The sequence below is a fragment of the Quercus lobata genome, chromosome 9 (assembly GCF_001633185.2).
Source record: "Quercus lobata isolate SW786 chromosome 9, ValleyOak3.0 Primary Assembly, whole genome shotgun sequence".
NCBI lineage: Eukaryota > Viridiplantae > Streptophyta > Magnoliopsida > Fagales > Fagaceae > Quercus > Quercus lobata.
The window spans coordinates 19,467,029-19,479,158 of NC_044912.1; the positions used below are offsets into that span (position 1 = coordinate 19,467,029).

The 12,130-nt window shown below is 34.1% G+C and overlaps 1 protein-coding gene across 1 annotated transcript; it reads left to right on the plus strand.

Annotated features, from left to right (window-relative positions):
- The first annotated feature begins 3,436 nt into the window (after positions 1–3,436).
- LOC115961345 lies at positions 3,437–8,512 on the plus strand. The gene is made up of 4 exons (XM_031080342.1): positions 3,437–4,189; positions 4,355–5,063; positions 7,854–8,287; positions 8,390–8,512. The coding sequence occupies exons 1-4, from the start codon at positions 3,437–3,439 to the stop codon at positions 8,510–8,512; spliced, it is 2,019 nt and encodes a 672-aa protein (XP_030936202.1).
- The last annotated feature ends 3,618 nt before the right edge of the window (positions 8,513–12,130 follow it).

The following is a 12,130-nucleotide window of genomic DNA, read 5'->3' on the forward strand; positions in this document are numbered from 1 at the left end:
CTAAAGGTTGTACATTTTTTTTTTAATTAGTGATATTAAGGGTACTACAAATTTTACTATTGATTTACAAATTGTCATGTTATTAATCACAAAAAAGTGATATAAACATTCATTAGTTAAATTGATGAAATTCATCAATGAGAGACAATGTCACATTATATTTTGAACATTTTATAGTGCTTTTAATTAGCACATTTTTCTTTTTCATTTCTATTAAGACTCTTAAATTACGAGACTAATAGAACCTTAACTCAATTGAAACCCTAAAATATTTCAAAAAGATGTTGCAAATGTGTAAAATCATCAATTATAGATTAATCTCCCTTGATAGTTTGAGACTTTGATTTTTGTAAACTAATATCCTACAAAGTCACACACCAAATAATATCTATCTCTCTCTCTTAAAATCAAAATATAAAATTAAAAATTAGATTACAACTTTATTTAACTATGCATCGTCTTATATCCAAAATAAAGTATCTTTTTCAATCGCAATATATTTTTATTTCTTTTTATTAATATTTATAATTCAACTATGATATTCAATTCTCTATATGAAATTAACATTAGTCTAGTTGGTATTATTTGTGTATTTAATGTATCAAATTAACCTTAATTTGATTAGTATTAAATAATTTTGTTTAATTAATATTTACATATTAAAGGCCCCGCATAAATTTTTCGCCTTAGGCCCCAAATTATGTTGGACCGCCCCTGATTTGGGTACAGCTTTAGCTTTTAGCTTTTTACTTTCTTTTTTTTCTTTCTTTTTTTTCCCTTTATCTTTTTTTCCATCATGTAAAGCTTTTGGGAATGTAAACTGTTGAAAATTCGCATATGGGGAGAAACCAAAAACTAAATCAAATTGAAGTTATTGGTTGCCTATTATATAGAACTACCCCAAGGCTTACTCATTTTGCATTTTTTATTTTTAGAATCACGATTCTTATATTAGAACTCCTTTTCCTTGACACATCACCATCATCTCTCAGCCATTTAAAGTCTATTTGGATAGAACTTATTTTGCTGAAATTGAAAACTGAAAACACTGTAGCAAAATAATTTTTAAATGTGTAAATAGTACTGTGGGACCCATTTTTAATGAAAAAGTTGCTGAAAAATTTAATTTGTGGGTCCGTGAACAGTACACATATACACTGTTCACGGTCAAAAGTTGCTGCTACTGTTCATAACAGTGATGAACAGTAGCGTTTTAGCGCGCCAAAAAAAAAAAAAAAAAAAAAAAAAAAGCTGAAACGTAAACGTGAAACGCAGCTTCAATGGATCCAAACACACACTATATCTCTCTTCATTCTTTTCCTATTTATTTTTTTTCCTTAATCTCTCTGCCATTCTCTCTTTCTCTCTTTGTCAGAAACCCAGAACAGTAAGAATAGTCATTATTCTTATTGTTTTTTTCTTCACCAACTCCATCCAACCATTTATTATGTTAAATAACTTTATACTAGTTTTTAGGATATTTTTTAAGTATCAAATATATATGATATCGATATAATATTTATTAATTTCAGAATAACTTATATAAACTTTCTTTTATCTAAGATTAAGATATAGTATACTCCACTTTAAAATGATGTCCACAATTATTCTAGTGAAAGTCATGTTCCATTAGTCACAATTTATTACCTCATCAAGATTTTTTTTTTCTTTAGAAAGGAATAGTGAAATTTATGTATTTATAACATAATTACTCTTTATAAAAAAAGAAAAAATATATATTTTCCTGTTTTAATTTAATATTTTTAGATAGAGACATATTAATCTCTTTACAGCTTTACTCTTATGCCACGTCCCAAAAAAGGCAAGGGAGAGTTTAACCAGTAGTGAAACATAGTATGTAGATATTGCAGAGATGGACAGTAACACTGTACAGAGACAAAAATCACTGTTCTATCACTGTTTATCACTGTAACAGCACTGTTCACACACTAAAAAATATTAAAAATAGGTTCCACGATACTATTCACACATTTAAAAATTATTTTGTTACAGTGTTTTCAGTTTTCAATTTTAGCAACAATAAGTTCAATCCAAATGGATCCATAGATAGGGACAGAATAGAACAAACTGGGGAAACTATACAAATGAGTATTAATTCCTATTTCTATTCCTACGTACTTATGTGCAATAAGTAATGATAGGACTAAAATTTATTGTACAATTTTTTTTCACAATTAGCTTTGCGGAATTGTTCACAACATCCTTTCCAACAAATGCTGTGGAGGTTGCTGAGACAGTGCAAAGATGTATCACTCAGGAGATGAATGAGCAGTTGACAAAAGAATTTCAGAAAGAAGAGATCATCCAAGTCATCAGTCAATTGCACTCGACAAAAGCACCAGGCCCCGATGGTATGTCTGCTATCTTTTACCAAAAATATTGGGATATTATAGGAGAAGATGTGAGTAATATTATTTTAAATATCCTCAATTCTAATGCACCCCTAACTGATCTAAACAAAACAAATATTGTCCTTATCCCAAAAACTAACAATCCATCTAAGATGAGTGAATTTAGACCCATTAGCCTCTGTAATGTAACTTACAAAATCATTTCAAAAGTCTTGGCTAATAGACTAAAGCCAATCCTGGATTCCATCATTTCAGAAAACCAAAGCGCCTTTGTGCCGGGGCGACTTATAACTGATAATGTTCTTGTTGCCTTTGAAATTATGCACTACTTGAAGAAAAAAAGAGACGATAAAGAGGGCTATATGCCTGTAAAACTTGACATGAGTAAGGCTTATGATCGTGTGGAATGGGTTTTCATTGAAAAAATCATGGTAAAAATGGGTTTCAATAATAAATGGATTAGCCTTATGATGAATTGCATCTCTACTGTCTCTTACTCTATTCTGATCAATGGGGAGACCCATGGTAACATAATCCCAACTAGGGGTTTACGCCAAGGGGATCCCCTTTCCCCTTATCTATTTCTTCTTTGTGCAGAAGGTCTCACGGGCTTGATTTTGGAGGCAACTAGAAGCAGTAGACTCTCGAGTATATCCATATGCAGGGGATGTCCAGCCATAACACACTTGCTATTTGCGGATGATAGTGTGATTTATTGTAAGGCAAATGGGCAGGAAAGTAGGGAACTTCAATCCATCCTTAAGAAGTATGAAGATGCTGCAAGCCAGAAATTAAATACAGAGAAATCCTCTGTCTTTTTCAGCATAAACACTGATGAAGAAACCAAGAAGGAAGTCATGGAAGTTTTGGGGGATATGCAAGATGCCCAACCAAAGAAATATTTGGGCCTTCCATCGCTAATCGGAAGATCAAAGAAACAAGTTTTCAATGAGATAAAGGAGAGAGTGGGAAAGAAAATGTCGGGGTGAAAAGAAAAACTCCTTTCAACTGGAGGAAGAGAAATTCTTATTAAGGCAGTAGTCCAAGCAGTGCCCACATATGCAATGGGATGTTTTCTTCTCCCAAAGAGTCTATGTGAAGACATTGAAGGGATGATGAGGAATTTCTGGTGGGGGCAACGGAATAATGAGTCAAAAATGGCTTGGGTGGGTTGGTCAAAAATGTGCAAATCAAAGCTAGAAGGAGGTATGGGCTTTAGAGATATTCAAGCCTTTAACCTTACCATGCTAGCAAAGCAAGGTTGGAGAATGTTATCCAACCCTTCATCTTTAATGGCTCGTCTGTACAAAGAAAAATATTTCCCAAATGGTGATGTGCTAAACGCCAATATTGGTAGCCGCCCCTCCTATGCTTGGAAGAGTATACATAAGAGCTTGGAAGTGATAAAGCAAGGCACTAGATGGAGAGTGGGAAATGGGAAAACAATTCATATATGGGATGATAAATGGCTACCAACCCCAACCACTTACAAGGTTATCTCCCCACAAAAGGACTTTGGCGATTTCCCAATGGTTTCGGCTTTGATTGATCATGACACAAAGGGATGGAGACGAGACAAGTTAGAAAGAATTTTCTTGCCTTTCGAAGTTGAGACAATCTTAAACATACCAATCAGCTATCATGCTCAGGAGGATCAATTAATTTGGGTGGGAAATAAAAATGGAACTTTCACAGTGAAAAGTGCATACTATGTGGCTAGAAAAATAATTGAAGGAAATAGCAGGGGAGAATCTTCTGTTGGAGATGTGAGAGCTCCATTATGGAAAATGATGTGGCACTTAAATATAGCAGCAAAGGTAAGAATTTTTGCCTGAAGGCTATGTATGAATGCAATCCCTACAATGCTGAATTTAAATAAAAGAGGAGTACAAGTAGATCCTATATGCCCATTGTGTAAAGATGATATAGAATCTGTTGAGCATGCCATTTTTAAATGTGATATAGCTGGTTGTGTGTGGAAGATGTGGGTGGACTGCCCCATTAGCTTGATGGATATCAATTGGGATGCTTCTGATATGGCTATTGAAATTCTGCACCAAGGAACCAAAAGGGATCTAGAGAAGTTTTTTGGGGTGGCTTGGAGGATTTGGCTAAATAGGAACCAGGTAATTTATGAGGAAAAGGGAGAACCAACAGCTCATATTTGGACGTCTGCAATTCGTATGACTGAAGACTACAAAGATGCAAATGACTTGAAGGCAAAGCACAAAGTGATCAAGAAGCAACATTGGGAACCTCCACCTGTGGGTTTCTACACTATTAATGTGGATGGAGCCATTCCTTCGACTAATGATCAATCCGGGGCGGGATTGTTAATTAGAGATTGGAACAGAAGAGTGATAGCAGCTGTGTCTATGCCCCTTCCAGGAAGATACTCTGTTGAAGAAACTGAAGCAATAGCAGTCGAACAAGGCTTAGTTTTGGCGAAAGAACTGGACCTGGAGAAAATCATTGTTGAAGGTGACTCCCTCCTAACCATCCAAGCTGTTGAAACCATGGATGTTAGGGGGGTGGCTGGCCACATTATTAAAGGTATTGTGCAGACCTGTAGTAGCTTTCAAGAGGCAAAAGTCAGACACATTGACAGGAACAGCAACAAAATAGCCCATGAACTTGCCCAACATGCCAAAAAATCTAGAGAAAAAGCTGTCTGGAGGAGTGAGATCCCAGGTTTTTGTTTGATCTGCTTAAATTAGAGGGATCAATCTAGGCGAGGTTCTTTGTTTTGGTCTATGTTGTTACTGTTCTGTTTGTTGTTGGTGTGTTTTGTTTGCTTAGTGTATCCGGTTTCTGCCTATTAATGAGAATTCAGTCTCTTTTCAAAAAAAAAGCTAACATCTTTGTCCTTTTTTCTTGCAAGTTCTGCCACTAACATGTGACACCAAAGTAATTCACATATTTTCTCTTTTTTACATCATCACTAATCTAGAGCTATAGAACCGTTATTAGAGCTCACACACACACACTCATTTTTACTGAGCAATAGATATATAGAATTACTATTCCACTCACTCCTTTACTGATTGAGCTCTGTATGTATTGTATAGAACTCCACTAGCTCATTTACTCAAATCTGATCACATAGAGCTTTAGAATTTAGAGTCACCCATTTTGACCACCACAACAAACACAAAAATAAGCAAGGAGCTAGCTAGACTCATTGTTTTCTCATGGAACCTAAAGTAAGTACATCTCGCCCGAGTACTAGCCAATCACCCTCACACTTCTTCAAGATCATCCTCCCCTCCACCATTGAAAACATGAAACTGGTAATGTACCTAGCTTCCACTAGCTGTATAAAAGGGTGTTGAATTCATATTATTTGCTTTGTGATTTTGTAAAATATTAAATTTCACTGTGGAATGTCTTCTTGCTCTGGTTCGTCGAATTGTTGGCTTTTGTCATCAGATCCATCTTTGTTGTGCTATAGTTATATTTGTATGTTTTGCTTTTGCCCTTTTTTTTAATGGGTTCCTCAAATTTGTAGGCTTTTTTCAACAGATCCATCTTTGTTGTGTTACAGGTTGGGCTTGTTGAGATTTTATTGGGTTGTAGATTTTATTTTTCCAAGTGGTTGATCATGTTGTGTCTCTACATATTGCAGAGGCTTAGTCAAAGATTTTTTTTTGTTTTTTTTTTTTTTTTTTTTTTTTTGGGACAAAGGGCTTTACTTTCTTCTAGAGGTTTGGAAGAAATTGCTGAATTATCTTTAAAAAAAAAAAAATGTTAGGCTTTTTTGACGAAGTTGTTTCAACACAAGAAACCCTAATAATAATTTAACCTATCCTTGAAAAAACCTTCAAATTCGCATAATTAATGAAAACATCAAATAAATTTTTTTTTTTTTACAATATTGGAATTCAGCCTGTTAAATTTCCTAAATAAATTATTCTGAACAATGTTTATAATTTAATTTATCGTAGCTAATGTTGCTCTTTACAATGATTTTTCTTTGTTTCTAAAAAAAATTATTTTTCTTTTTTCATTTTTTTAATTTTAATTTAAAAAACAGATAGATTAATATTTTATTGCCTCAAACTCAAGTGCTTTTACATCTTCATTTAGTTGGTCCATTAGATAGCCAGGGGCCTCCTTTACGGCCAAAATGGCCAAATGGCCATAAAATCCTAACTATGTAGTTAGTAGTTTTGGTTTTCAAACTATATTTTTTACTAGCATTTCGAGTCTAAGAGACTCGATTTAGGGTCTATAAATCGAGTTATTGGGACTCGATTTTCATGGGTTGTTGTCTGTGGCACTTTTTCCATGTGGCATCTACATGGAATCGAGTTTCTAAGACTCGATTTACATTTAAAAAGAAAACAAAAAAAAAAAAACCACAAGGACAACCAGAAAAAAAAACCACAACAATAGAAAATATATGTTCATCCGTGAAGAAAGAACGCGACCTCGGTCGCGTAGTGCGACCAGGTCGCGCGCCGACCTGGGTCGCGTGCGGCCTGGGTCTCGCGATGACCTGGGTCGCGTGGCGGCCTGGGTCGCGTTGCAACCTGGGTCGCGCGGTGGCTTGCTGGTCTTGCGCGGCCTGGGTCAGCTTGAGCTGCATCTCCATTTCTTCTTCTTCTTCTTCTTCTCTTTCTTTCTTTTTTTTCTTTCCACGTTTTTTGCTGTTTCTGCATTTTGGGTCATTAATAATATTATTTTTGGGTTAGAAATCGAGTCTTAGATACTCGATTTCCATGTAGATGCCACCTGGAAAAAGTGCCACATCAGACGTGAACAACCCATAAAAATCGAGTCCCAAAAACTCGATTTATGGACCCTAAATTGAGTTCTTAGACTCGAGATGCTAGTAAAAAATATAGTTTAAGAACCAAAACTACTAACTACATAGTTAGGATTTTATGGCCGTTTGACCATTTTGGCCCTCCTCTACATACAAACTTTTCATTGCACTGTGAATATGTATCTAGCAAATTTATGAGTTGATTTGTTGGCCTCCCTCCTTATTTTCGTAGCCAACTTCCTAGCTAGTAGCAAAAACTGTGCAGTGCTTTTATCTTTTCAATCACATTAGCAAGAACAGTCCAAATCCTTAAAAGTTGCTCTGTCAAATTAAAATTGGTCTTAAACTCATTAAAATAGATAGTCACTTGATTCTCGATCTGGCTACATCACTTTGTGGCCTGTTCCTTTGCTCAAACACCCCTTTGATTTCTGTCACACCATACATATCCTCCAAGCTGTCATGAAAAATTGCTCTTGAAATCTAGACACTACTCCAATTCTATCTTTTCCAGATTTATTTTACTACAGGACAAGATTTTTTGGAACTTATGACTCCATATTGCGTGAACTTCATTCATTTTTCAACTTTAATGATTTGAATCCCTTTTTATCTACCTCATGGAAGCACATGTTTCCTTGATTTCACTTAATGTAATATGAAGTAATACTTAATTTGATGGTTGCAAAGAATCCCTCCAAAGTTTGTGCTAGATTTTGGGGATGAGCTTTTCACTTTAGCTACACTCATTGTTCCTAGCGGTGGTACTTGGAAAGTGGGATTGTTGAAAGCTAAGGGGAGCATTTGGTTTTGTGATGGTTGGGAGGATTTTGTTGAGTTCTATTCTATTTCCGTTGGGCACCTTCTGGTCTTCAGATATGAAAGAAATTCAAATTTCCACATTATTATATTTGATAAGACTGCCACTGAGATTCAATATCCATCCAACAAGAATATTGTTAATTTGGAAGATATTGTGGACTTAACCGAATTAGATAATATAAACATCTCGAGGCATGACAAACAGCCTTCGGACACTTCTTCAAAAGGAAGAGAGAAAGCAATCCAAGCAGCCAAAGTGTCCATGCCTAAAGTTCGTTCTTTCATGGCGATCATGCAACCGTATAATATAAAGCTTAACTATGTTGTAAGTCTTGTATATATATAGATGATTTTCATTATGAAGTTCTTTAAATATGGCCTTGAAAATATATGTGCTTAACTATTGCAATTGTTCTTTCTTGTGCAGTATGTGCCTAAGGAATTGCTAACAAGCACATTGCTTGGAATCAATTTGTGGATCTTCAGATTTGTGGAGAAAAACAATGGCGTGTCTGATGCTATCGCCATACTGGTACATCTTCAGCCATGAGAATAGGGAAAGGATGGGCTGCATTTTCAACCAAAAATCATTTAGAAGAAGGAGATGTTTGTGTTTTTGAGGTGATCAAGACAAGTCCTGTTTTGCTCATAAGGGTCTCAATATTTAATGTCAATGACTATGCAGTCAATTAATTGTGTCTTCAGCTATTTTGTAATTAGATTCATGCAAAGTGTCCTTCCAAATTTTCAGTTATAATCTAATTTTGAGTAAATTATATTTATTTATAAGAAAATTTGTGCATTTAAACTTAGAAAATATAAAAATACTTAATTCAAATTTATTTTTTATATATAGGATTAACTTTGTTTGCACAAATTGCCGAAATTTCTAAATCTATTGTGAATGAATGATGTGTTAAAGCTACATTGATTCTCACTACTGATAAATGGCATATTAAAAGTTAAAACTAGTTCTTGCTGCTTATATATACATACACACACACACAAACATATATATATATATATATATATATATAAAGACTTTAATGAATTTGGACTTTTTTCAGGCCCACATCCCATAGCAAAACCCACAAACCCAGAATAGCCAGCACAACTCCTGAATGTGTCATGTGTTCCAACATTAATATTTACAAAGGGCACGGCTTCTTTATTCTTATTTGGATTGTGTATATAATATATACAGATATTATAAGTTTTTTTTTTTTTTTTTTTTTTTTTTTTAAGAAAGAACAATATTATAAGTTAGTTAGGGGTTGTTTGGTTTTTAAAAAACCATCACTCATCACTCTTCACTCAATTTTCATCATTTATCACTGAAAATACCACAACTTCCTAAGATGGCATGTTTGGCACTTGTTTCGAATTTTGATAACTCAAAAAATTTTACTTTTTGTAGGACCCACGGATTGACTTGGTGCAGCTTTTACTTCTTATTTATTTATTTTCCTTCAACCCCCAATACCTAAACTCACCGAACCCAGTGAAAAAAAAAAGAAAAAGAAAAAAGATCACTCTATAACTCATCACTTACACTGAAAATACCACAACTTTCTAAGGTGGCATGTTTGGTACTTGTTTCCAATTTTGATAACTCAAAAAATTTTACTTTTTGTGGGACCCACAGATTGACTTGGTGCAGCTTTTACTTTTTATTTCTTTTTTTTTTCCTACAACCCCCAATACCTAAACTCACTGAACCCAGTGAAAAGGAATGGAAAAAAAGAAAAGAAAAAAAGAAACCAAACCCAAAAACCCAATGTGAAAAGGAAAGAAAAGAAGAAGAAGAAGAAGACCAGACCCAGCGTGAAAGGAAAAAAAATAAAATATAATAAATTAAAGAAGAAGAAGACCAAACCCAGCATGAAAGGGAAGAAAAAAAAATAAAAAAAGAAGAAGAAGAAGACCAGATCGGATTTGATTACCCTTTGACTGTGGGTCCCTCAAATATGTGCGTATTTACCAAAATGCCATCATAACTTTGTTCCATAACTCAAAAACACCTAAAAGTTGTTTTCAGTTTTCATAACTCATTACTCAAAAATCAAATAATTGAGTGATGGAAACAAAAACTGAAAACAAATCCAAACAAACCAAACAGCCATGGGATCCACCAGTTTTGAGTTATGGGTGATGGAAAGCACTAAATCTAAACAACCCCTTATTATCTTTTCTCTGAAAAAAAGAAAAAAGAAAAAAACTTAGTTATTATCTTAATAATCACGTTCATTGTTTATAAATAATTAAAATATCATCTAAGTAAAAATACATATAACTGATTAGTGAATAATTAGTCACATATTAGACGAGATTTGACATAAATTCCTTTGGAATAATTTTGAGAAAAAATTTATCCATTTTATACAAGTTAAAAATTACTTGAAAGCTTGTTTCAAATTTGTATTTGTTAAGCTATTGTTTTTGTGTACCATTTTCCATTGAGAGATTTATACACTTATCAATGAGAGGAGATTACTATCAAAATCATTTGATGAGGGAAATTTTGGCTAAACCTAAAAAGGGAGGACTGATCCTCAGAATGGAAGGTCGACCCCTTAAAAGGGAAGGTCATTTTGAAAGGGACAATCACCACCTGAAAGGGACGATCCTCCTAGGGGCCAACGAATCAGGTAATCCCTGATTCGGAAGATCCATCACCTAGGGTTTCCCATGGCTCGTGTGGGGCCCACTCACACATCCTAACATGGAAACTACTTGCACATCACGACCAAAGGCCTTACCACGCAATCAAATCTTTCATATATGGAAAGGTTATTACTAGGTATCTCGGGACCCTTCTCTCTACAAGGAAATCTCCCCATATCAAGGGATTCGGGTCATTTCTCTACCACTATATAAATCACAAGCCTTACCCTTCTTGAGGTACGTGAATTCTCCCTAACTCTTGCACTCTTGAGTTCTGAGAGATTCTTCTATTACTAACTTAACTTTTGGAGGGTCTTTGGCCAGTACCCCACCGGTGCCCTTTGCTTGGTTCTTCTTTTTTGTTCTTTAGGTACATCCATTGGCACGTGTGTGGACAATTAACTCACTGATGATTTTTGTGCATCACCATCATTCTTGAGTGTTTGAAAGTTGATCGGAGCTTGGAATCATTTGGAGCAATACCACAAATCCTAGAAGACTTGGTGGCTAGTGGTTGGCGACTCAACGCCCATTTTTGGAGACTAGTTAAAGGAAGGACTTGATGAAGTCAGTTGTTAGTAGGAGCCTGGAGGACTTGAGTACTAGGAAAGCTTTAGGCTTGGAGGGCTTTTTATGTATCTTGTACTACATCTACTCACTAATGGAAGTTTCAATATCACTACTACATAGAGGTTTTCCTAGCCTGATTATTGGGTTTTCCTTTTTGATAACATTTCATTGTTATCGCGAGGTTTGCATTTCTTTTCTACTATTTATATTACTTTATTTGCTTTAGTGGTTTTATGAATATCCAAGCAATATGAAATTGGTTAATCACTTACATTTGACATTCAAGGTAGTTTAGATTTAAAAGTGATTAGGTGGTAAATTTTGGAATTTAGGTCTAAATACATACCTAGGGTGTTAGGTATATCTTTCAATTTTACACTATGTATTTGGCCCTAAATTAATAGTAATAAACTAACAGTAACAAAAGACATGTATGAATGAGACACTTGTGGAAATTAAAAATTTTAGGGTAAATATTATTTTGATTCTAAAATTTTACCAAAGGTCTGTTTTACTCAAAATTTTATTTTTTGCAGCTATTTTAATATCATCTGTTTATATATTTTCTTGAGAGGCATGAGAATTGAAATAAGAATATAATATAACATTAGGCGAAATTTTATTTTATTTTATTTTTTAACAATTGTTGTTGTAAGTTATGATTAAAGGCACCAATTACAACAATTCATTTTCATAATTAATTATGTAAAAGATTGCAATAAAAATTTGTGTTGATATTAGACGTTAGATTTTTTTTTTTTTTTTTTTTTCAATGAGTGAGGTTGAGATAGCGTAAATTCTTATACATTAATCTTACAAATTGTTGAGTTAATAATAAATAAATAAAAAATCATTCAAATGTTTATATATTGTGTCATTCTTATTGTGCTTATATTAGAGGTTTGATTTTATATATTTTTTGAATGAGTGGGGT